The 26,962-nt window shown below is 39.1% G+C and overlaps 1 protein-coding gene across 2 annotated transcripts in view; it reads left to right on the plus strand.

Moving 5' to 3' along the window:
- The window catches only part of LOC143028359 (uncharacterized), a 633,126-nt gene that overhangs the window by 531,411 nt on the left and 74,753 nt on the right, over nucleotides 1-26,962 (plus strand). For both annotated transcript variants that reach the window (XM_076190321.1, XM_076190320.1), the window contains 4 exons: nucleotides 7,565-7,685; nucleotides 15,041-15,172; nucleotides 15,828-15,934; nucleotides 24,511-24,658. In XM_076190321.1, coding sequence (XP_076046436.1) covers nucleotides 7,565-7,685; nucleotides 15,041-15,172; nucleotides 15,828-15,934; nucleotides 24,511-24,658 — 508 coding nt within the window. The remainder of the gene's footprint in view (nucleotides 1-7,564; nucleotides 7,686-15,040; nucleotides 15,173-15,827; nucleotides 15,935-24,510; nucleotides 24,659-26,962) is intronic.

The following is a 26,962-nucleotide window of genomic DNA, read 5'->3' on the forward strand; positions in this document are numbered from 1 at the left end:
GGGGAGTGAGAGAACTCCGACACCTTCAGACAACTTTCAAGGGACCCTCTAATGTGCTCGGATCTAACCCCCAAGGTACCCTCCTTTGTCATCAGACTTGACCATGTCGAGAGGAGCCAGGCGTTTCGGACCACACCCCAACACCTGGACCAAAGTAACAATCTTTCTCGACACGGGTTCCCCAGTTAACATGTCAACACACAGTTTCCATAAATTCCGCACTGCAACAAAACGTGTCACCATTTTGAAATCCCCCGACGGACGTCAATCTTTGCAATATAGATGATGTACCATTTCCGATCATTGGTAAATTCTCCCAAGACATTAGCTTCAAAGATGAGTGCCCATCCATTCCAATTACCACCTACGTAGCTGACGTTCACTTTCCTGCTGATATCCTTGTAGGTTTAACAGTGATGAAGCAACATAACATATATTTACCCTGCTCGAAATGGGATCATTTATTCAAATAATTTCATCCCTGCATTGACAGCAACTTCTCACAAAGTAAACCACATACACGTGACCGAGCAGGCAGAACATGACTCTACGTTAGTTTATTCTACTCCCCCCCCATTCAAATTCACTCCGCTTCATCACATGAGGATGCACCAGCTGCTAGCACATATTGTTTCACCACCTGCATACGAAAGAGTTCTCAGTGGTCAACCACCCAAACCCCTTTCCAGGACCCTAACTCTTCTACCTTACTGACAGCTGTGGACATGCGTTCCAAACGTAATATACGCACCAACTCCTCCCGCATGTCCAAATCAGCAAATCTCAGGACCAAACATCTCTTAAATACCGTTGATTTTTACATTGTTTACACCCCCAATCACACCGCCACCTCGAAGCTGTTCCCTAAATTCTCTGAACCCTATCGTATCAATGGACACGAGTCAAAGAACAAAGCCGAAACACTCAGGTTGCACGACCTTACAGAGACCGTCTTGCATAAAGATCATATCAAAAGAGTCCCCCGTGGCCTCGACATAGAAACTGTCTCTTCACAAATTCACACTACCCTTCAATAGAGAACCATCACCAACCCTCTCCACTAAAACATCCTATCCCCCCCCCCCCGCTACAATCCTCGAAATCGAGCGACAACTTCTTAAGAGTATATTTTTGCCTGGGTGAACGGAAATAATATCTACTTCCACATCCTTCTACAATTAAGTCAATTTTAATTTTATCATGCGTATATCCTGATACCACCATTATTCCAACATTATCTTCATGCCAAGGATCTGCAAAGGTCTTGTATTACTTTTTATCTTCCCTGATCATCAACCTCAATGTGGGCAGTGAGCGGTAGCTGAGCCGAGTATCTGTTGCAAGATTGAAAGGAAGAGTCAATCCTTTGGATGTCTAGCGTGCACACGCGCGCTCGCACACATGTAGAGTGAAAGAGAATCTCGACACCTTCAGACAATTCTTAAGGGACTCTCCATTATGCTCGGATCCAACTCCCAAGGGACCCTCCATTGTCATTGGACCTGACCATGGCGAGAGAAGCCAGGCCTTTTGGACCACACCCAAACACCTGGTATAATAATAGAGAACATCTCCGTCCAGCATTGCCAACCTCCAGATCAGCAGATGTCAACACTCTTTTATTGATCGGCATACGTGCAACATATTTCTTTTATGACTACTATCTTATTTGAATATCCTACGTATGGATACAGAAAGTCCAGACTCAGACCATGCATTGTAAGTTGTAGATATAGGAAAAATAAATTATGTTTTAGTTGTGTAATGGCAACAGCCAACTTTACCTTGTAAATAGAATTTGGCAACCCCCGAGTTCTGCTTAGAGGTTGCTCCATAATTGTAGAGGAGAGAAGACTGAGACAATAAAACGAACGGACTTTCGCCTCGTTTGCCTCACCAAACCTTCATTGTAGATCCAACTGCAAATCTATATCTATGCCCTCATGCCCCTCACCACACATCCTTAAACATAAAGTTATTTAATCTTTTCTTAAGACAACTAATTGTTTCAACGTTCACTGCATGGTTACTAAGTCCATCCCATTCGTTGACCACTCTGTTGGTAAAACAGATCTTGCCTATTTCCTTCTCAAACTTAGATTTGTCCAATCTAAGTTTCTACGAGGCCTACCCTGCCGTCTTAATATGATGACCTTGCCTCCATCACCCTTGTTATAGCCCTTGACTCATTTGAATGCCTCTGTTAAATTATCCCGCACTTTTCGTCCTTTGTACAGTTTTGGTCATTTTCCTTTGTACTGATTCTAGTGAATCAGTGCCCATTCTATAGGACAAAGACCAAAAAACTGCACCGCTTAGTCAAGGATGAGTCCGACTATCGCCAGATAGAGTGTAATGATTACATCTTCAATTTTGTTTGTAACCATTTTAGCAATAAATCCTAATGCCCTGTTAGTCCTATTCCTGGCACTTATGCGCTATTTCCTGGATTTAAGGTCCGGACTCACTAATACTCCTAAGTTCTTTTCACATCCTGTTTTCTTTATTAATATGGCGTTATCGAAGTTATACCAATTAGCTGGGTTCTGTAATCCTATGTTGATCACACAACACTTTAAGATATTGAAGCCCATTTGCCATTTCTCCGACCATGCAAACAATTGATTAAAATCCTGCTACAGTATCCCAACATCTTCCCCCAACCTAATATGGCGTCCTATTTTAGTGTCATCCGCAAACTTACTAACATCACTATCAGTCTCATTGTCCAAATCGTTTATATACATAATGAATAATAAGGGACCCAAAACCGATCCCTGGGGAACTCTCATTAGAACACAATCCCATTTAGATTTTACACCGTTAATGGAGACCCACTGTTTTCTATAACGGATCCATGTTCTCCAAACACTTCTTCCTATGTCATGACGATTTTATTCAGTGTTGATCTCCTCTCCAGGAGGCAAAGGAACAACATTCCATAAGGGAGATGTGCGTGTAAAGGTTAAGAACCACTGCTTAAGTGTTTTGTATATTCGAGTTCGGGGGGAAAGTTCGGGGAAAGATGTCGAACTCGTTCTTCACAGACACGGAGATACATCATGGTGCTCGTGGACACGAACTCATAAACGTTAAGGTGCAGTCACACCAGAGGTGGTCGTTACTACATCAGCAAAGGTGTCTCCACCCCGTCCTAAGTCTTTTACGCTCTCGCTACGTCAGTTTTGAGCACAATCAAAACTGGTCCACGCCCATGCCGTCCTTGTAGTCACTGTGTGCAACCCACGTCCTGGCAATTTTGGCAGGACGGGGTGAGGACCGGCTCTGATGTGACTGCTCAATTAAAGTGCGAGTAGACCACCATGACTACGGCACCATTATGCCTTTATAATAGGAATACGATTATGATTTTCTTCTTCTTCTTCTTCTTCTTCTTCTTCATCATCGGAACTTTGCATTTGTTTTATCTTCCTCGTATTTTTTCACCCTCAGAACACCCTCATTTTTCCCTTAATGATCTCTCTCTCTTTCTCTTTCTCTCTCTTCTCTTCTCTTCTCTCTCAATTCCTTTCACTTCAATGACTCCAAAGGCGAACACCAACCTCTCCTTCACCTTATTAAACACACAACAACATTCGTCATCCGCGTAGCGCGCGGCGACCTGGAATGAACAACACTGTCTGTCTTTTGAGTTGTGATACTCTCTCGCTCGTCACTGGTTCGGGTCCTCATGGACGAGTGACTTGTGCTCAGAGAGACCTGCCCGGCCGTGACTGTACCCGGTAATGGATTTCTTACCGGAATGTAATGACATGTGGCCGTTTTGTCTTCCGGCCGATGCGAGATAATCCGTCGGGCGGGCTTTTGTGTCCGGGAGTTTTGAGTTCCGAGGTTTGTTTCTGTGTGCATGCACTCGTAGAGTACCGTCTCTGTGTGTACCTAATGGGGTTGGCCTAATTATTACTTAAATAGTAAAGGTATGCGTTCATAGGGTCCTGTCTGTATGTAAACAATGGGATTGGCCCAGTTGTAATATATAGAACAAGCCCATGCACTCGTGGTTCCCATTTCTGTAAATACCCAATGGAATTGATCTTAGTTATAATATACAAGATGAGGCTATCCGCTTGTAGGGTCCCGTGAACTCGAGAGACACTTATTGACAATATGAAATATATTTATTTATCCATTTTTGTTTACTGAACTTGTTGGAGTGACATCACTTAACTTAGAGAATATTTGGTTTAATTTTGAAGACACGGGTGTCACGATAGATGCCAGTTATAGAAATATTGACAACATATGAGTATTCTAAATAAGTATTTACAATATTAAGTTCTCTGAAACCCCAGAACCGTACCCACTCCCCCCCATCCGCCCCCCCACTTAACCCCCTCTTGAGCCTAGAACCTACCCCCATTAGCCAGAATGAAATATGTAAAGTAGCCCCAGTGTTGCCTGTAAAGACATCAGTTTGAACATGAGAACATAAGAATTAAGGAGGCCATAAGGCCTGCACTAGGTAATTCCGTGTCCATTACCACCTATCATCCCCATCCTTAAAGTTATTTGACCTTCTCTTAAAACAACCGATAGTTTCAGCGCTCACTACATGGTTACTAGATCTATTCCATTCGTTAACCACTCTGTTAACATAAGAGCATAAGGATGGAGGAGATTGCAAGAGACCATAAGGTCTACACTAGGCAGTTCCATGCCTATTACCACCTATCATCCCCTATCTGTAAAATTATTTAACCTTCTCGAAACAACCGGTAGTTTCAGCGCTCACTACATGGTTACTAAGTCTATTCTATTTGTTAGCTACTCTATTGGTACACCAGTTCCTGCTTATTTCCTTCTTAAAACTGAATTTGAAGTGGCTGAGAATAATACCGCCAGGTGTTTTTATGTCAAAAGGTCTTCTGTGTTCTTACAGGGTTGAAAAAAATCTTTATTCAACAGCATACAGGCGCCCATTTTGTAAATAAACATCTGCCGTGGCTTAGCGGGTTATCACGCTGCGCTCTTTTTTTTTCTCCTACATCCTACTTCCAACCTTCTTTTGAATAAATAGAATATGTCTTCGCTTACAGAAATCTGGAACATTCGTATAGGTTTACAATATCTTAGTTCATCATTCAGCTTTGCTATATATGATGGGTAGATAATTTGATATTTGAAGATTTGAAAAACGAAATATTGTAACTGAAGTAGTTTTTACTCAAACGAACTCTCAACTGTCGGCGCTGGTGAAGCCCGTGGAAGCCCAGTGTGATAACCTCTTTAGCGTAGCAACATAAATCTCTCCCCTCCTTTCCTCCTCACCCTCTCCTACTTCGTTTCAGCAACTCTGAAGTCTAAATATATGAAATATGAACGTAGTGAAGGAAATATAACTTGACGTATGTCAATGCCTTGCAGCAGATCCTTGTCATGGGTGGATGAGAACTGGGGTGAAGGGGTGGAGGATTGAGTCTGGTCAATGACGATTGATGATGGATTTTGGCACCTTTGTCTTGGGTGTTGGAGAATCACACGACGAAAACCGTCTTAGTACTAAGTCGAAGGAGAAACTGGTTTGCCAGTTTTTGTGTCATTATGGAGAGGCTGCGTATGTAGACAGTGTTCCAAGAGCTAAGCTTATCATTATAGTTTTTATTATTGTCATTATTATTATCATCGTCATCATTATACATACATTCATATATCAAGGGCTATTACCCCCTTAGAAGGGAGGTATCCAAAGTCAAATGCATAAATCCACTCCCACCCATTTCATCCCCACATACTCCACTCTCATTCACCACCCCTCCCTCCCTCTTTTCTTGGCTCCTCCTGGATGACGGGTCATCTTATTATTATAATTGTTATTATTATTATCATCATCATCATTAATATATTTTTTTTTGGGGGGGGCTTTAGTAACACCCCTACGGACCAGAGTTTTATTGAACAATTGACAAAGCTTCATCAAACGAATAGTTCAACATTCAGTAACTGCTTTATCCTCAAATAGTGTTCGCTTTGTCAAAATGTCGGTAGCTACCATCTTAAAGCAACTACTATCCCATTTCACTATTGTTCTCCAATCTTTTCTTGACCACCTCTGTGACTCGCAAGTCTTCAGTGAGATGGTGTCCCCCAAGGAAGGACAGAAGCACAGTTGATCGGCGACGAAATACCAGTGTACGTCTTCCAACCCCATCAACACCAAGATCTAAGAATATAAGGTCTAACCACTTCAGACCGAATTTCGAGGGAGTTGGCGCAGCGAGCCCGTGAACGTCACCTGGCTGTTCAAAGTGGGGTTAGCGGGTCCTATAGCTGTCAGTTGAAGCTGGTCCGTCGTTCGAAAATGACGTCGCCTTCGCTCGATCCACTCAATTAGTTATATTCTGACAAATATTATATAAAATATATATATATATAAAATATTATAGTTCCTGTCTATATATATGAATATGTAATATATATAATATATATATATATATATAATATATAAAATATTATAGTTCCTGTCTTCCTTGGCGTTTCACAGTTTTCTTCAGTGTATCACAAAGAGAAAATGGACGCATCCAAACTACGTCAGAAGCTGCGCAGAACTGATACAGCGGTTAGACCTGTTTACTTAGACCTTGATCAACACATTTCTATCTGGCGGGAGTGCAGCTTTGAGGGGCTAAGCTCGGTCTCTAAACCAAGTATAAGAATTCCATAAATTTCGTCTACATTTCCTTTCACTTTTTTACGAAAGAGACTGCTCCTTTCCTCTTCCCAGACCTACGTTGATAAAGGAAAAACAGCAATCTATGGTTTCTTCCAGGAGTAATAATAATAAAAAAGTCTAATGGAAGAACTGGAAATATTTGCTAATTTGTAGTTCAAAGGCTTCTGCCGACTTCCTCTTTTGTAAATTGGTACCACATTAGCTCTTTTCCAGTTCCATAGTGTTTCCTCTTCTTCTAATCAACGCATAATTAAATTATGAATGTTACCCACCAGTTATTTCTTCCATCTATGTTGAGGTTCAGTCAGACTCAGGAGTGTTTCTCATATCTAATGTTCACAATAGTTTTGTATTCCTTTCACTTCTGTTTCTATGTTTTTGAATCATTATTGTCCACATTGCTCTTTCCTCTAAGAGAGAATTTTAGGGAAAACGGAATACCTCAGGGATTATTTCTCTTTTTTTTTTAGTTTATTACTGGCAAACCTGTATAAAGACCAACTTAGGTTCGTTCTTGCGTTTATCCATACTACCATTTTTCAGTTTCCTGGTGCTCATGTAATCAAGTCTAGTTCGTATATTCTTATATTCTCTTCACTTTTCACCTTCTCCATTTGTTCAATAATTCCCCCCTTCTTCAGTTTTATTCTATTTCTTTGCGTTTCTTAATTTTCCCTTTTCTTATCTACTTCATTTCCTCCGTGCCACAATTCTTTCTTACAGGAGACCTGCATCCTTCAGGAGACTGACTACAACCACATTCAGCCCACAGATCACTCAATGAAGATATATTGTTTCTATTTCCAAGTAACAATGATGCTTGTATTCATTTGACAGAGCTCAACGCAGTACAAATTATTCTCCTTTTTGCAGATGGCGTATTAGATTTCAGTTGTAGTGAAGCTGAGGACACGGTATCAATGAACAGCTCCAACAGAGGGGCAGGGTTGTTCCAGAGTAGTGTTCTAAATACACAACAACCACAGGAAACAAAGTAAGTACAGCCAAGAATATATGGTTTGACTACCCAACCTACGGTTTCACGGCAAATGCTCACACGTCATGTGATCACAAGACATATGCTCACAACCTTAATGGAAAAAAACGACAAATCCTCACAAGTGTTTGCTACTTTGAGTTGAGATCTACGTGTTTCATTTATTTATTATGAATCAAACAAAACAAATATGTGTTTTGGAAAATAATTGAAAGTTATGCATTAATTACTAAAAGATTAAATACAACAAATTTAAAACAAGTTTTATTTCATCGGTAAATCAAAATAAGCTAAGCAGATAAAATTACGGAAGGGAGCGCTGGTAGGCTACATATAATGGTGTTAATAAATTAATTGCATAACAAAAAATAAAAATGAAGAAAACAAATTATATAATATAAATATAATATACTTTACTATGCGATCTACAAAGCCAACGTGATCTACGTGTAACTTTTCTTGTAGATCACAATATAATGTGTAGATCGCACAGCAAAGTAGCTTTATAACACGCAGATCGCTAACATTTGTGAGCAGTTGTCACTTTTTCCATTAAGGGTGTGAGCATATGTATTGTGAGCATTTGTCTTGTAAACATTTGTCTGCGCACCCCATCCTATGGGGGGCTACGCCGCCGCTACGGGTGTTGAAGAATCCGTAGAGTTCAGTGAGATGTACGATTTGTTATTTTCTACTTCACTGAGGATGACGTGCCTCGAAGTGTTGACATAATATTATGTGTTAATTCAAATCATAAAATATATGTGGACTGACATGGCACGAAAAAATACCAGATAACCCAATAGTTAGTTAGTTAATATTTATTCAACAAAATAAAATACAATTTATACATACATATATACAATTTTTTTACAAAATTGCTTGTTGAAAAGGGAGAGTGTGAAGCAAAGATTTTGGGGAATTGCTCTCCCTTTAAGGAAAGAATTATTTTTATTTTATTTATTTATTTTTGTTACATGTTAGTATGATACATACATACACATATATACACATATATACACACACACATACATACATACACACATACATACATATACATATATACATCTATATATTTTTTTGCAATGAGATGCGACACGACGCCCGTTAACTCCGACCTCACGTAGGAATCGGGGTCACGTGCGAGCAACGCATCTTGTGGGGGTCAGGTGGGAGGTGAGATGTCAGGTCGATTGTTGACGGGACGATAATTGCTTACTGCGCGGATCCGGGTCACCGTCACCTGCAGGAACAAGAAAAAAAAAAAAGAGCGGCAGACTTGGGCGGTACATGACAGTTTCTCCATGAATACAATCATGAAATGGACCTGAAATGTTCAATATACTAATACTTATAGATTAATGACTTTTTTAAATATCGTTTGAATGTTGATAAACATTTTGTCTTAGGTAATTCCTTTTCAAGTTTAGTCCATGTGTTAACACCTATAATAGACAAGCATTGGCCTTTTTTGGTTGTTCTGTATGTATTGAGTTTTAAAAAAGTCGTTTGTATGCCTAGTCGCATAGCGAGTTGAGTAAGTTGAGTAAAATTTCAATATATTTTGATTAATTTGTGTAATGTAGATTTGATGCATAACAAGGGCAGTTTTGTACTTTATTAAGTCCATGAATTTCAGTAGATTTAGTTTTTTAAATAAATTATTTGTATGTTCTAAACGACCTACATAGCAGATTACCCGCAGTGCCTTTTTTTTGTGAGGTAATTATGCATTGAAGATTAGTTTGATAAGTATTACCCCAAATTTCTGAACAGTAGTTTAGGTATGGTAGTAGTAGACTACAGTAAATGGTACGTAGGGTATTTTAATTGAGGATATTTCTCATTTTATGCATTATTCCTAAAGTTTTGGACATCTTATTTATCACGTGATTTATATGATGTTTCCAATTAAGTTGATCGTCTAAATACACGCCTAGGAATTTACTGACGGACGCTTTTTCAATAATTTCGTTGTTTATTTTGGTCGGCTTAGTGCTTTCATTATTTTTGTAGAAAAGCAGGTAGTTAGTTTTTGATACATTTAAGGATAGTTTATTGGCTGAAAACCAGTTAGATAGCTGACATAATCCCTCATTAATTGTCTTGATCAGTTTGTCGGAATTTATATCGGAGCATAGAATGGTGGTATCGTCGGCGAACAGTATAAATTGCATAAGGTTGGATACATTTGTAATGTCATTAATGTAGAGTAAGAATAGTTTGGGTCCTAGAACTGAACCTTGAGGTACTCCGCATGTAACTGGTAGAATATGTGATCATTCTTCCTCAGTGGCTACATATTGTTTCCTGTTTTTTAGAAAACCAAGCATGAATCATCCTTAATTTAGTTTTTGTTTTGCAATATAAAACACATATGAAAATACAATGTATAAAATTGCGAGGACACAAAAAAAAATGAAACTTATTTCCATTGTGGTCCACATATATTATTTTGAGCACCAAGAATAAAAATTGGTTGTCCACACACCTCATATGGTATTTTTTATATATACAACCGTTTTTATCATTAAATAAGCATTGTAAATTATGAATTCTCTTTTGGATGAGCTAATTGCATTTAGATATTCATTGTCATTTGAGTTAATTGGATTTTTACTTTCACATAAATCAAATTCACATTTCTAGCAATGCATCAGAAATGTTTCTTGTGTTCGTGAAGTTCCTTGCTGGTAAATTTGTAAACATTATTCACTAGTGTATGTAATGTATGAACTTATTCTATCTATATCTCAATAAGCTTATTTCCCTTCATAAGGGAGGTAGCCAGCCAAACCATACATCCGCCCCTATCCATCCCACTCCCATCTGTCACCAAATAGACCTTTCCAGCAATGGGCGCTTTAGAGTAGTGAGATGAAGAACTAACAGGTAGTGAGGTCATATATGGTGATTACCGATGTAAACTAACATAACTGTGTGTTCATCGGGTTCCTTCCAAATTTCAAGGCTATTTTAGCGGTAGATATGGTAAGCTACAGTTTATTAACACGATATCATAATATTATAGTAGTATGGTGAGGGGAGGAATAATATGTCTAGCAGTCATAGCAATTATATTGATTAGTTTTTATGTTTAGGCCACATAAAGATAATAAATAATAGTGAGATTGCCCTTGTTTCTGGGAGGAGGTGGGTCGGGTGTGTATTTATTTATTTTCTTGGGGGGGGGTCGAAATATGTGCACGAAAATACAAACTCTCCAACTAGAAAATTGATAAAATTGCTTGCATGACTCCTGTTGTTGTTTGTTGTCAAACTCCGCCAGAGAATTCTGCGTAGAATTCAGAATGAGACATGTTGACAATGCTCAGTCCATATCAGGGCTTTAAGAGGGTAGAATTGCCCACTTGCGTTATGTTAGCTTTGCTAAAAGCCATAAAAATGCCGTAAACCAAACATTCTGGCACTAACACCGAGTCAGCCATTCATGCACCACGCCGAAGGGTACTGAGGATCGGGCAGGGATGTTAACCATTTTTTTTTATGTGGCCTTAATCAACTTTTGTTGTCTGTCAATTTAGACAATATGTGTCAAACTTTTAAATGTATTTTAGCATCGTTTCTTATTTTTTAGTCAACTTTTGTTGTTCTTCAATTTAGTCAATGTGTCGAACTACTACGTGTATTACAGTGTTATTTCTTCTATATTCCAAGAGATCTTTCCTCCCTATACAGGAGGTAGCCAAATCAAAGACACACACCTACTCCCACCCATTCCACTCTTGTCCACCACCCTTTCCCCCTCCCATCTTGATTCCTCATGGATGACAAGTCATCCTTGTATCCCACCCACAGCCCTGGATCAGAAGCAATGTAACAAGACACAGTACATCCACAGCAGGGCCACTTCACATAATTGCCAACACCCCCTCTCTGTCCTCTCATGCACAATAAGAGAAGACTGGGAGAAACCCCTTCGAGCTATGTCAAAATATCACTCACATCAGCACCCCCTATCTCCCATCCCCTGCCCCTTCCTTCCTTGCATAATAGTATACTGTACATAGTCATTCTCCACACGCTGCACGGACAAAACCCCAGCGGACTAAAACCCAGTGTTCCAAACAGACAAAACCCCAGTAGAGGTAGGACAAAACACCAGCAGATTTAGATTGACACAACTTTGGTACTAAATGGAAAATATATGGCATTTTTCAACTGAGTTTAATACCAGTAAAAAGTAACGTAGCAGTGTCTCTTCTTGTTGTTTGGGGTGAATTCACATCCACCATAGTGACACTTTAATGAAGTGTGAATACAAGGGTAACATTCATTTTGGTTTAATTTTTTTTTCTCACCCACAAATATGTTTAACATTACTGGGGTTTTAAAATTCCTGCCCTGCTGGGGTTAAGTATCCAAACTGAGGCAGGTGTTAATTAGCTCAACAAATGACAGCTGAGACACTGCTCACCTAACAGTCAACATTTGAATAGTGTCCTTTCAGAGGTGTTACCTTGAGATGTGTGAATGATATGGATATATAAATTCTAATGCTGGATGGACTAACCAGTAATCCAACAATCCCAGAAGGTGCATGGAGGTGATACAGATCAACAAAGGCAATCTGAAGATTTGTTATGATGGCTATGTCTACACAAAGAAGACCAAGTCAAAAAGCACTATCCGGTGGGAATGTTCACAGTGGTCAGCATATTCTTGTAAAGGTGCAATCAGTACAAACCTAACTATGGACTCAACTTTGAACTTCAGAGAACATAATCATGAACCAAATCCCAATGCTGCTTCAGTTGCAAAAGTACGGTCTCAGATAAAATCTGATGTGAAAATGAAAAAGGGGAAGACAGTCCAAGTGTATGCCAAAGCTATGCTTGGAGCAACAGATGAAGTCCGTACTACCATAGTTGGAAAACCAGAATCAATTAAGCGGGATATAAGATGCCAAAGGCAAGGAGTCAGACCTGTGGAACCTCCATCACTAAAGGAACTAATCGTAGAAGGAAGTTGGACAACAACTGGTGGAGATAACTCAAAGCCTTTCCTGATTCATGACAGTGGGGCGATGCTGCCAACATATTACTAGTATTTGTATTTGAAAAAGGTCTGGGACTGTAAGCCAGGTCTCCATAATGGCATATGGATGGCACATACTCAATGGCACCAAAGATTGCTAAGCAGGTTTATGTCATCCGGGTCCCATTCAAGGAAAGTGCAGTTTCATGCGTATATGCGATATTGCCAGGGAAGAGCCAAGTTATCTATGAGGAACTCCTCACTTCCATAGTAACTCACTGTAACCAACTTGGAATCCAACTTGATCCAACCACCATCATCACGGACTTTGAGAGTGCAACAATGCAGGCCATTCATAGGGTCTTTGGGAGCCATGTGAGAACCCAGGGCTGTTTTTACCATTTAACTCAGAGTACTTGGAGAAAGATACAAGAACTGGGACTTGTTGGTTTGTACAAGTCAAGTGATGATGTTAGAAAATTCTGTGGTATGTTAGATGGACTAGCCCTGCTACCACTAGAGGATGTCGCATCTGGAATGGAATTCCTGAAAGAGAATACTCCTGAGAGACTAGATGACTTAGTCACCTACTTTGACAATGCCTTTGTTTCTGGAAGATATCGGTTGATTCAGTTTCCAGATCACGAGTCCCTGCCTACCCTGCATCTGCGTCACCGTCCTCCTATCTTTCCTCCAGAAGTGTGGAATGTAAGTAAAACTACATTGGAAGGGGGAGACAGGACAAATAACATATGTGAAGGATGGAACAATTCCTTCAGGGAACTAATTGGACATAGGCACCCGAGCATTTGGACCCTGATGGAGGGATTCCAACAAGACCATTGCTTCAAGATCAGATTGGCGAACATCAAGAGAAAAGACAGAAATTCAAATCTAAGAGCTTCAACTTGTGCCTGAAGAACTTGTGTCAAGACCGTTGAGATCTGACAAAAGATGTACAGAATTTCCTAGATGGTGTTGGACATATTATTTGTTTTAAGTAGATTGAACAACCCAGCACCTGGTCACAACAAGACCTGAAATGAGACTGTTTATGTAAATTACCAACTATATATCAATAAACTGGACCAAAAATTATGCTATTTATTTTATTATTATTTTTTTAATGCTCATTTTAAGTATATTACATTACATTGGGGCATCTTAATATTATTTTTTTTTTCTACCTGTCACTGGATTTGTACATGTATTCTTAATAATATGTGAGTTTTCACACCTCATTAAAGTGTCACTAAGGTGGAAGGTATGAATTCACTCCAAACTAACAAGAAGAGACAACGCTAAGTTACTTTTTAATGATATTAAACTCAGTTGAAAAATGCCATATATTTTCCATACAGTACCAAAGTTGTGTCATAACTAAATCTGCTGGGGTTTTGTCTCACCTCTGCTGGGGTTTTGTCCATTTGGAGCGCTGGGGTTTTGTCCTACATTCTCTCCACACATCCCTATCTTCTGCCTTCTCAGTTCCTTGTTCAATAAGGCATCCCCCTCTTGCTCAATGCCCCCTTCACCCCATCCATCCATCTCATCCTTGGTCAACCCCACAAGTTCACTCCTCCCACCTCTGCCTTCTACAGAGACTCTTTCATTTTTGTATACTTTTGTTATCTTGTATCTTAAGGGACCTTAATAAATAAGCCCTTTATTGGGCTTTTTTGAGTTATCTCTAGCATTGTTATATTCTTACCTGTGACTCAGTCTATATTTTTTACATTTGTTGAATCTCATTTGTTTTGGTATTGGCTTGAATTGATTGGAAAAGGGTTTCATACTAAGATAAAGCTAATCTAATCTAATACATTTTTACAGTCATGAGTAAGCTGTATAGGTTGTGATGCATATTGAAATATAACACATGGTATTTTGTTGTCAGGTGAAGGTTGAATCAAGAACCAGTTTTCAGTATTTTATATTATTGTTTTTGTTATATCAATGTTTCACAAGAAGAAATTATTCACCCATATTTTTCATTTGATAACGTAAAACTACAATTACCTGTTCTAAGATGTCATGGGATTGAAAACAAGGCAATGGGCATCTTTCTTGGAAAAGTCTATTCCCTTTCATCTTAGCTCCTCGTGGATAAAGGGTTATCCATGTCTCCTGCCCATTGCCTGAGTTAAAAGCAGTGCAGTAAGACACAGAACATCCTGCCACTTCATTTAAATGATGATCCTTCCTCCTTGTTGCCACATGTGAAAATAAAGAGGAGAAATCCCTTTGGGCTGTGTCAATTTATATTCCATTCACAATCATTTTCCACTCTCACCTATCTAGTCTCTCCTAGCCTGAATTATGACAGTTCATTAAAAAAAAAAAAATCATTACAGATTGGTGTTCGTCGCGATTGGGAGATTAGAGAGGCCTCAATTAGTACGAGAAATGATGATAATGGAGCCCAGTAAAACGGAGTTTACATCTAGACATAGTTTAGAATGGAAATTTTTATTCTTGGACCATAGGTAAGGTTTCATTGTTTATATTTGATCCTGACCCATAAGGAATATAATTTTTTTTTGTTCTTGTTCACACATTGCTTTTATGAAAATGTTGTCATTTTGTATAGAGACCAAATTTTTTTATTGCATTGTTGTATTTACACATATTTTCTAGTCACTTTAAAAAGCTTTTACCATAAAGTAGTTTCTTACACTATTCTGTGTATCTTTGTTCTGTTTGCTAACAAGATTGAATAAAATGTTGACTTTCAGCTGAAAACCTAAGAGAAATTGTGTATTTTGACCTTTGACGTTAATATTATTTGAAGTTGCATTATTGCCAAACAGAATTGCTGTTACATTTTCAGTAATAATGTTTGCCATGAAATGTCACACTTTGGCTTATGACTTATCTTTTTTCATCATTAAGATAGTAAAAATAAGATAGTTTATGATTGATGCAGTTGATTTTGCAATTTGTATTATTTCTGCTGAAGATCACCCATGGCTTCATTTTTTCTATTGTAAATCAACTCACCTTGTCAGTTACACCAACTTTTCTTAATAAAGATCTCTCAAAAGTTAATAATATTAGTGCTATTCAATTTATTAGATTATATATGACACTTGCCTCACAATCTTCTCCTCAGTAATTTAATATGAATTTCCTTGTTTACAGAGCACCTACTATTATAGGCTATTTACCTTTTGAGGTATTAGGCACTTCAGGATACGATTATTACCATGTAGATGATCTCGACAAGGTTGCAGCATGCCATGAACAATGTAAGTACTGTACTTTAGAAAATTGGGCTGACAACAGACATCAAATGCCCAAGATGCAATCACCACACAGAAGACACAGAACACCTAATAGTACACTCCTTTATTTGGTTCCCATAGACAAATAATACCTCTTAACTGAGTGACTCTGGGCAGAAGACACAGAACATTTACAGATAACATAAAAAATTTAACAAAGTATCATAAGGACCCTTAGGTCTTTTGTAACAGAGAACCAGGGCATCAGAATGATTGAGTAAAAAGTTAGAGGGATTGATGGATTCTTGGCTTAACATTAGTGAAGGGAAGCTTGACATCTGAATGATAACCTTTGCTGTTTAAAAAATTTGTCATACAGACAAATATAATCATACAGAGATATGGGATAAGGGTTCATGGAATAAGTGATCTATGCCTGGCAGGCAAACATTAGATTGGTAATCAGCTACATGGACCCAAAGATGACCAAGACACTAACCACACAGTGATAAGACATAGCATAGAATAGACAGCAGTGGTGTGGACCTCACACCTGAATAAAGAAATAGTACTAATCCTGAAAAAGCCCAAGGGACAATAAAAGAAATATCAAGCTTAAAAGGACCAACAATAATGATAACTGATGCTTCAAATTTCACTCATGAAAACTGCAGCCCCACAACATCCAGCAGTGGTCATTGGCCATTTAGCTCTGAGAAGTAACTGTATTTAGCTAAATATATATACAAGAAGACAGTTGTCTGTGTTGTGTTAGTACAGGGTTGTTACTGTCATTGGGTAGCAACACCAGGGGAATAATATGAAATGATCAGCTCTTATGTGAACAATTAGTTGAAAATAGTTGAAGTTGATAGAGATCTAGACTAGGATGGTTGTATCAAGTCACCAGCAGAATAAATGAGTGTATATACATATACCAAAAGCCCTTTTTCCCTTATAAGAGGTTGGGGTGACTGAGTCAAAGCATATACCCACCCTTAACTCATTCATAATCCATTTGTTGTTCCTTCTACTGTAGCACCTTTTACCTCTGCTACTCATCTTCAGAACCTGTCAGCACCTTCACTTTCATCTCAAGATGCAAAAGCCCTAGATCTCTCACCATCAGTTCCAACTGTATTTCATCCAGGTTTTCACATATGGAGAGCTGACAATCAACAACAGTCCCGAGATGACAACATATTTCTTCTCTAAGTGACTTATTGAGGATGTGGGTCATCTCCAAGAGAGTCTAGGGGTAGTGGATTGATTAGTTGATTGGCAATCAACAACTGTTTCCCTTCTAAGCCAATGATGTGAATACTAATACAGCAATAATACAGCAATAATGTCTCGTAATAATACAGCATAAACAACAGTGTAATGTTTGTACACAAGTTATTTATGAGAGGTCCTGACAACCACTTCCAGCAGCTGTGGGACTCAAGTTTCTTGTCAGTGAAACTCAAGGTGTCAGTTATCATTATCATAGCCTGGCATTAGCCAGTGTGTATTTACCTAGTTGTATTATACGGGAAGGGAGCTATGCTCGTGGTGACCCGTCTTTGTATCTCAGCATCAAGTTTATTCTTAAAATCATGAATAGTATTTGTACACACTGTTTTTTCATCTAAGTTATTCCATATATCCAGCATTCTGTGTGGGAAGCTATTATTTTTCCTATCTTTTCTATAGTTGTCCTTTTTGAGTTTCTTTTCATGACCTCTTGTTTTTCCATTGTCATTTTTTAGTAAACCTTTTCTGTCAAGGATTCCCATTCCTTTCATGATTCTATTTATAGTCAGTAGATCACCTCTTTCTCTTCCTTGCTCTAGTGTAGGTAGTTCTAGCTTCGATAATTTTTGTTTGTATGTTAATTTGGAAAGAGCTGGTAAAAGGAAATACAGGTACAGTTAAATGGTAAAAAGAAGCCATAGATACAGAAATGAGTCTTAGTACTGTATTGTATTTACCAAGGGTAGGTGATTTCTTCTGCTCACAAATTGTAGAACCCACACAATCACTGCAGAGATGAATTACATAGAGGTGGATGGAGTTTTATCAGCGGCAAGGGTGATATCAGGGTCTTCATCGGATGTGTCATCATGTAAAAATCCAGATAAACTCACATCAGGTGTTTCTGGGGTAGGGTTCGATGCTGCTGGTGTGCTGCTCCTAGGGTTAGGTAGAGGTAGGTCAGGTGCACTAGAAGGTCCTGGTTGGGGTGACATTGGCCGAGGCTGTGGTGTAGGGGCGGACATTTTCTTTAAAAAAATCCTGAATTTTCCCTTGTTTCATGTATTTGGGCTTCTCTTTGATGAGTTTTCCTTGGAGGTTGTAAATCCACATAATTTCTTGCTCAGAAATAAATGGCTGTTGCTCAAGTGCAGCAATAAATTTCTCCGTGAGTTCGATAGTTTCATCCAGGGAAATCTTATCTTCAGCTTGTACAGTGCCGTCATCTACTTCTTCATCACTGCTTTCATTTCCTCCAACATGAGTTATTACCATCCTAACAATTTCTTCATTTGACAGCTGGTGAGCGAGTGGAGTATCAACGACTACCTCCATCCATTCATTTAAGTTTTCCTCATTTAGACTCCTTGCATAATTCAAAATGTCTGCTACAGTGTCCCCCACATTGGTAGCCTCAAAACCCTCAAAGTCAATGAACAATAGCGTCAATTAGTGGCGGGAATGTTAATTGTAAACACAAACACCCATCGTTACGGTACTGTCTGACTTTTTTCGGTATGGTACGATGAATAGACGTTAAACTGCTGATTTTTCTGATTTTCGTACATAATTTTTTACAGATTTTGCGGGATAGTGTATTGATTATTGATTTAGTGGTGATTTTTTACGGATATTTATACAGATTTTGCGGGATAATGTATGGATTGTTGATTTAGCGGTGAATTTTTATGGATATTTATATGGATTTTACGGATTTATATGGATTATCGATTTAATGGTGATTTTTTACAGAATTTCCGGGATTTCAGAATATCCGAGCCCGGATAATCGGGATTCAACCTATATGTCTTTTTCATGGTTTCTTTTTTCTTCCCTGCATATTTTTACATATTCATTTCTTAGTTTGATATATATTTGCCAATTTCCTTTTTTTTTTTTTTTTTTTTCATCTTTTCCAAGCTTTGTCTCTTCTATTGTCTTGCTACATTTTTTGTTATACCAGCAATTAATGTACACCTTTTCCTGTTTTTGTTTTGGTACATATTTATCCACTCCTTCAATATAGATTTCTTTTAAAATTGTCCATTTCTCTTCCACCTGTGTTTCTTCATTAAAGAATGTTTTCAAGCTCGCTTTTTGAAAGAATTTTCTAAGTTTCCCAAAATCCATTATGTTACACATCAGTCTTCCTTTTCTGTGTTTCTCATTTCTCCCCATATGTATTTCCTCTTTTAGTTCGAGCTCAAGTAGAATGTGGTCATTCTTCCCAATGGGTGTCTTGTATTCAATTCTACCCACAATATCAGGCTCTGATGTAAATATTAAGTCTGATATTGACAATTCTTCATTATTTCTATATCTGGTATTCTCTTTTACCTATTGAGTCATTGTGTATTCAGTGGTCATCTCCAGTAGTATGTTTCCCGAAAGGTGCTCTCCACCCTTCACTGTCATCTCCCAACATATTTCTATAGAGTTAAAATCAACTATAATTACTAGATTTCATCCTTTCAGCATTTCATTTAATGTATGCCTTGTGTCTTCCAACATTTTGGAATGATCACTCTCTTTGAAAGAATGTGTTTTCATGGGCACATAAATCACCACATATTTTCTACTTTTCATGTCACTATTTTAAACTTTTATCATGATCAATTCCACATTATTTTCTCCTGTGATCTTTGTCACATTTCAACCCTTCTTAGTCAAAAACATGACTCCACCCTGTTTTTCCTCGTTTTTTATCCAGTGATTATATAAACCTTGTCCAACACTATTTGGTGGCAGTGGACCTTTTAATTTCATCTCCACAATTCCTATTATACCTGGTTTTTCTTCCAGATAATAATTTAATTCATCTAATCCTGAAATCAGACCATCTATGTTGGTATAAGTTACTTTTATTTTTTTTCCTTTTCCTCCTTGTTTTCTGTTTCCTGCATTTTATATATATATATGTGTATATATATATATATATATATATATATTTATATGTATATATATGTACAATTTTCTCAGCCTCAAGTCCAGCACTCTCCAAAAAACTTATTCTTTTTGGTCTCGATTATTTTCTCATTTTTTTCATTAGCTTAAATTTTTACTGTGTATTTACCTAGTATACCTAGTCGTATTATACAGGAAGAGGAGCTATGCTCATACTGACCTATCTTTGTATCTCTCAGCATCTAGTTTGTTCTTAAATTCTTGTATGGTTTTTCTCTGTCAAGGACTTCCATGCCTTTCATGATTCTGTAAATGGCCAGTAGATCTTCTCTTTCTTTTCTTTGTTCCAGGGTTGGTAGTTCCAGTTTAGACAATCTTTGTTCGTATGTCAATTTTGAAAGTGTTGGTGCCATCTTTGTTGTTGCTCTTTAGATTCTTTCTACATACATACATATACCAAGGCCTTTTCCCCCTTTCAAGGGAGGTAGCCAAAAAGAAAAAGGCATAAAATCATTCCCACCCATTCCATCCCTAAATGCACTCCCCTCCACCCTCCCTCTTATCTTAGCACCTCCTGGATGATGGGTCATCCCATCTGGGGTATTGGCTGCATGTTATTGTGGCAAAGAAGTATGCAGTTGATACTTTAGGGTCTATATGGGGCTCCCCTACAGACCAGAGCCACACATCATTTTGTCTGTGATAGAGGAAACTCTGTTCATAGAGAAATTATGACACTTTTATACTACGACTATCCCTCCGTTATGCTGTCCCCCAACCCCTTGTTACTGTCCTGTACAATTTCTCTGAATATTCATTTCCTTTTTCGCCTACCTACCCTGTGGTGAGGGCAAAAGAATACTGCCACCAAGTATTTCCACTTGAATCGCAAGAGGAGAGAAAAAAGGGACGGGGATTGGGACTAGGCATCCTTCTCCCTGTAGCCCCACAGGGGACATTCCTAAAAAAAGTAAAGATTCTTTCTAATTTCTTTATATTCTTTTTTTTGTGCTGGGTGCCCATAGTGTCGCAATGTACTCCAATCTTGGTCTTATCAGTGTGACTAATATTTTTTTTACCATTACTTCATCCAAGTAATTAAAAGCCCCTTTTATTGATCATAGTAAATTGTAGGTTTCTCTGACTATTTTGTTTATATGCTTGTCTGGTGACATGTCTTTGTTAATAATTACTCATAGGTCCTTTTTGGAGTTAACTTTTTTTTACTTTGTATCAATTTTATACTGTCATGATTTTTTTTTTTTTTTTTTTTTTTTTTTTTTCCAAATTCCATTATACTACAGTTCTTGATGTTGAAATTCACTTCCCACTTTTGACTCCATTCCCAGACTTTGTCCAGATCTCTCTGTAGTGATTCACAGTCTTTTTCTGTACTTTCTTTAGTAGTGTTGCATCATCTGCAAAGAAGTTCATATAACATTCCACACCTTCATCCATGTCATATATATATAGCAGTCCTTATTGGAGCTAATACAGAACCTTGTGGGACTCCACTTATCATTTCTTCCCAGGTCGAGTTTTTATCTCTTAGTACCACCCTCATTTTTCTCCCGTACAAGAAATCTTCCATCCATTTCAATAAATTTCCTTGTACAACTCCTGTTATTCTGAATTTTCTTAATAGCTTTTTGTGTGGTACTTTATCAAATGCCTTTTGTAAATCCAAGAAAGCACAATCTGCCCATCCGTCCCTTTCCTGCATTATATCTATTAACCTTGAATAAAAATCAAGTTTGTGGCACATGATCTTCCTTGTCTAAAGTGAAATTGTTTTGGATTCAGTATATTATTTTCTTCCAGATGTTTAGTCCATCTATTTTTGATAACTTTCTCATAAATGTTAGCTATTGTGCTTGTAATGGGAGGATCTTGATTGAGAGGATTAGGAGAGGAACAGAGGGAGTAATTGGTGAGGAACAGTGTGGATTTAGGACGGGTAGAGGTTGTGTAGATCAGATTTTTGTGGTAAGACAGATATGTGAGAAAGCTGTAGGAAAGGGGAAGGATGTTTTTTGGGCTTTTATGGATCTGGAAAAGGCTTATGACAGGGTAGACAGGAAGGCATTGTGGGAGGTTTTGCGGATATCCAGGATGGGAGGAAAGTTTCTAGGAGCTGTCAAGAGTTTTTACGAGAGTAGTAGAGCATGTGTCAGAATTAGAAATGGAGAGAGTGAGTGGTTCGAGGTAAAGGTGGGACTTCGTCAGGGATGCGTTATGTCACCCTGACTGTTCAACTTGTACATGGACGGGGTGGTGCGAGAGGTAAATGTAAGGGTGGTGGGTCATGGATTGGAGATGGTTAAAGAAAATGGAGAAAAGTGGGAGGTGAGCCAGCTGTTGTTTGCGGACGACACTGCGCTTGTGGCAGGGTCAGAGGAGGGATTGAGGAAGCTGGTGGCAGAGTTTGGGAGAGTATGTGATAGAAGAAAGCTAAAGATAAATGTGGGTAAAAGTAAGGTGATGAGATGTACAAGGGGTGAAAGTGGCAGTAGACTGGAAGTGAACATTAAGGGAGAGCGACTGGAGGAAGTGGATAGTTTTAGATACTTGGGTGCAAGTGTAGCAGGAAAAGGTGGAGTGAAGGTGGAGGTAGAATGTAGATTGAGAGAAGCGAGTAAATGCCTTGGTGGTTTAAAGAGTGTAATGAGAAATAGACATTTGGGAATGGATGCGAAGAGGAGACTGTATGAAGGAGTGATTGTGCCAACAGCACTGTATGGGGCAGAAACGTGGAACATAAGAGAAGAAGAGAGAAGGAGTTTGAATGTGTTTGAGATGAGGTGTCTGAGAAGTATGGTGGGGGTTACTAGGCTAGATAGAGTGAGAAATGAGGAGGTGAGGAGGAGAACAGGGGTGAAAAAGGATTTGGGAGAGAGGGTTGATGAAAGAATATTGGGATGGTTTGGACACATGGAAAGAATGAGTGAAGAAAGACTAGTAAAAGAGGTATGGAAGGCAGATGTGGAGGGAGTGAACATGAGGGGACGTCCTAGGATGAGGTGGATGGATGGGGTGAAGGGGGCTTTGGGGAAGAGGGGAATGTCTGTTGAGGAGGGAAGGGAGAGGACGGAAGACAGAGGTGAGTGGAGAATGGTTGTATATGGATGATGTTGTGACTGCATGAGGAGGAATAGGCGGGGGGGTGGGGGGTGGGGTAGTATGTGTGAGTAAATTTTGACGCAGCCCGAAGGGATTTCTCCCCGTCCTCTCCTTATATGCAAAGGGGGACGGAGAGGGGGGGTCGCCGATTAAATGAAGCGGCCTTGCTGTGGATGTACTGTGTCTTGCGACACTGCTTCTGACCCAGGGCGGTGGGCAGGGTTCAGGGATGACCCGTCATCCAGGAGGTGCTCAGATGAGAGGAAGGGTGGGAGGGGTGTGGAGTGTATTTAGGGATGAAATGGGTGGGAGTGTTTTTATGCCTTTCCTTTTGTGGCTACCTCCCTTGGAAGGGGGAAAAAGCCTTGGTATATGTATGTATGTATGTACAAGGGAGGTAGCCAAAAAGGGAAAGGCATAAAATCATTCCCACCCATTCCATCCCAGAATACACTCCACACCCCTCCACCCTCCCTCTTATCTTAGCACCTCGTGAATGACGGGTCATCACTGTATCTTGTCCACTGCCCTGGTTCAGAAACAGTGTCGCAAGACACAGCACATCCATAGGAAGGCCACTTCCTTAATTCGGCGAGCCCCCCTCTCCATCCCCTTATGCAGAAAATGAGAAGATGGGGAGAAATCCCTTCAGGCTGCGTCAAATTTTGCTCACACATACTACCTCACCCCACATTCCCCGCCCATTCCACCTCATGCATCACAACATCATCTATGTACAACCATTCTCCATTCACCCCTGTCTTCTGTCCTCTCTCGTCCTTCCTCAACAGACATTCCCATCTTCCCCAAAGCCCCCTTCACCCCATCCATCCACCTCATCCTAGGACGTCCCTTCATGTTCACTCCCCCCACATCTGCCTTCCATACCAGAGCCCACTTCCTGTTACGAGTTCTCATCAGCCAATGTTGACATTGTAAAAACTATTTATAGAATCATTGAAGGCATAGAAACTATTGATAGATAGGATCTAATAAGATAGGATAGTAGAGATACAAGAGGACACAGAAAGAAAATCAAGAAAGACAATTACAGAAGAGACCTGAAAAAGAACAACTTTCCCTACAGGGTAATAGACGTTTGGAACAAGTTAAATGAGAATGTGGTGTAAGCAAAAACGATACACGAATTTAAAAACAGTCTAGATAAAACGAGATATGAAGATGGGACACCACGAGCATAGCTCCCCTTCCCGTAAAATACAACTAGGTAAATACATGCGCACAGCTTACAGGGAACATTGCTCCTGTGTATATAAATATATGTACTCATTTTCATCATTTCAGAATAATATATATATATATATTTTTTTTTTTTTCAGTGATGAAAACAGGAAAGGGAACATCCTGTTTCTATCGCTTCCTCACTAAAGGACAGCAGTGGATATGGCTGCAGACACGTTATTATATCACATACCACCAGTGGAACTCCAAACCTGAATTTATAGTTTGTACAAATACAGTAGTTAGGTAAGTATGTTCTACCATATTTCTTGTGTGTGTATGTGTATTTTCTTAATTTTCCTAATTGTAATATACAGGAAAGGAGCAATGCTCATTGGGTCCTCTCTCCTTCTCCTATTCTCTAATTTTCTAACATGCCTAGACTCAGATTCATGTATGGTTCCAACTTTATCTATATTTTCTATTTCAGGTTTTCATATTTAGATTTGAACTTGTGTATTGTTTGAGCTGTTCCACATATTTATAAATCTGTATGGAAAACTGTATTTCTTCACAACCTACAAAGGATTTCAAAGGATTACAGAGGAGCATGCTGACAGTAGACCTTTTGGTCCATAACTAGGTTGGATGTGAAAACAATTATAAAAATGACACATAAAAAAATAAACAAATAAGAATTATAACAATATAAATAATAATAAACAAGATAAATAAATGCATAGGTATAGTTGAATAATAAACAAACAGGAAAATAGTAAATAATAATAAATTGACAGATAAATAATACATACATATACCAAAGGCTTTTTATCCCCATATAAGGGAGGTAGCCAAAAAACAAAGGCATAAAAACCACTCCCACTCATTCCAACATTCCAACCCTATCACACTCCACTCCCCTCCACCCTCTTCCCTCCCTCTTATCTTGGCACCTCCTGGATGACAGGTCATCCCTGCATCTTGTCCACTGTCCTGGGTCAGAAGCAGTGTCGTAAGACACAGCACATCCACAGCAAGGCCGCCTCATTAAATCGGCACCCCCCCCCCCCCCTCTCTGTCCCCTCATGCAGAAAAAGAGAAGACGGAGAGAAATCCCTTCAGGCTGCGCCAAATTTTTCTCACACATACTCCCTCACCCCCCCATCCCCCATCCATTCCACCTCATACATCACAGTATCATCCATATACAACCATTCTCCTTTCACCCCTATCTTGTGTCCTCTCCTGTCCTTTCTCAACAGACATTCCCCTCTTCCCCAGTGCCCCTTTTACCCCATCCATCCATCTCATCCTAGGTCGCCCCCTCATGTTCACTCCTTCCACTTCTGTCTTCCACACTTCTTTTACTAGTCTTTCTTCACTCATTCTTTCCATGTGTCCAAACCATCCTAATACTCTTTCATCAACCCTATTTCCCAACTCCCTTTCCACCCCAGTTCTCCTCCTCACCTCCTCATTTCTCACTCTATACAGTCTAGTAACCCCTATCATACTTCTCAGACACCTCATCTCAAACACATCTAAATGCCTTCTCTCCTCCTCTCTTATGTTCCATGTTTCTGCCCCATACAGTGCTGTTGGTACAATCACTCCTTCATACAATCTCCTCTTTGCATCCATTCCCAAATGTCTAATTTTCATTACACTTTTTAACCCACGAAGGCATGTACTCACTTCTCTCAATCTACATTCTACCTCCACCTCCATTCCTCCCTCCCTTTCCTGCCACATTCGTACCTAAGTATTTAAAACTATCCACTTCCTCCAGTCTCTCTCCCTTAATGCTCACTTCCAGTCTGCTGCCATTTTCACCACTTGTACATCTCATAACCTTATTTTTACCCGTATTTATTTCCAACTTCCTTCTTTCACACACTTTCACAAACTCTGTCACTAACTTCCTCAATCCCTCCTCTGATCCTGCTACAAGGGCAGTGTCGTCCACAAACAACAGCTGGCTTATCTCCCACTTTTCTCCATTTTCTTTAACCATCTCCAATCCCTGACTCACCACCCTTGCATTTACCTCTCGCACCACCCCATCCATGTATAAATTGAACAGCCAGGGTGACATAACACATCCCTGACAAAGTCCCACCTTTACCTCGAACCACTCACTCTCTCCATTTCTAATCCTGACACATGCTTTATTGCATAAAAACTCTTGATAGCTCCTAAAAGCTTTCCTCGTATTCTGTATATCTGCCATATCTCCCATAGTGCCTTCCTGTCTACCCTGTCATAAGCCTTTTCCAAATTCACAGAAGCTCAAAAAACATAAGAACATAAGAAGAACATAAGAAATAAAGGAGACTGCAAAAGACCATAAGGCCTACACTAGGCAGCTCCGTATCCATCACCACCTGTCATCCCCATCCATAAAGTTGTCTAATCGTTTTTTAAAACAACTGATAGTTTCAGCGCTTACTGCATGGTTACTAAGTTTATTCCATTCATCGACCACCCTATTAGTAAACCAATTCTTGCCTATTTCCTTCTTAAATCTAAATTTGTCCAGTTTATACCCATTACTGCGAGTCCTGCCCTGTTGTTTTATAATGATGACCTTGTTTGCATCACCCTTGTTAT

Source organism: Oratosquilla oratoria, chromosome 9 (assembly GCF_046742065.1).
Source record: "Oratosquilla oratoria isolate Oo_2021 chromosome 9, ASM4674206v1, whole genome shotgun sequence".
Lineage (NCBI taxonomy): Eukaryota > Metazoa > Arthropoda > Malacostraca > Stomatopoda > Squillidae > Oratosquilla > Oratosquilla oratoria.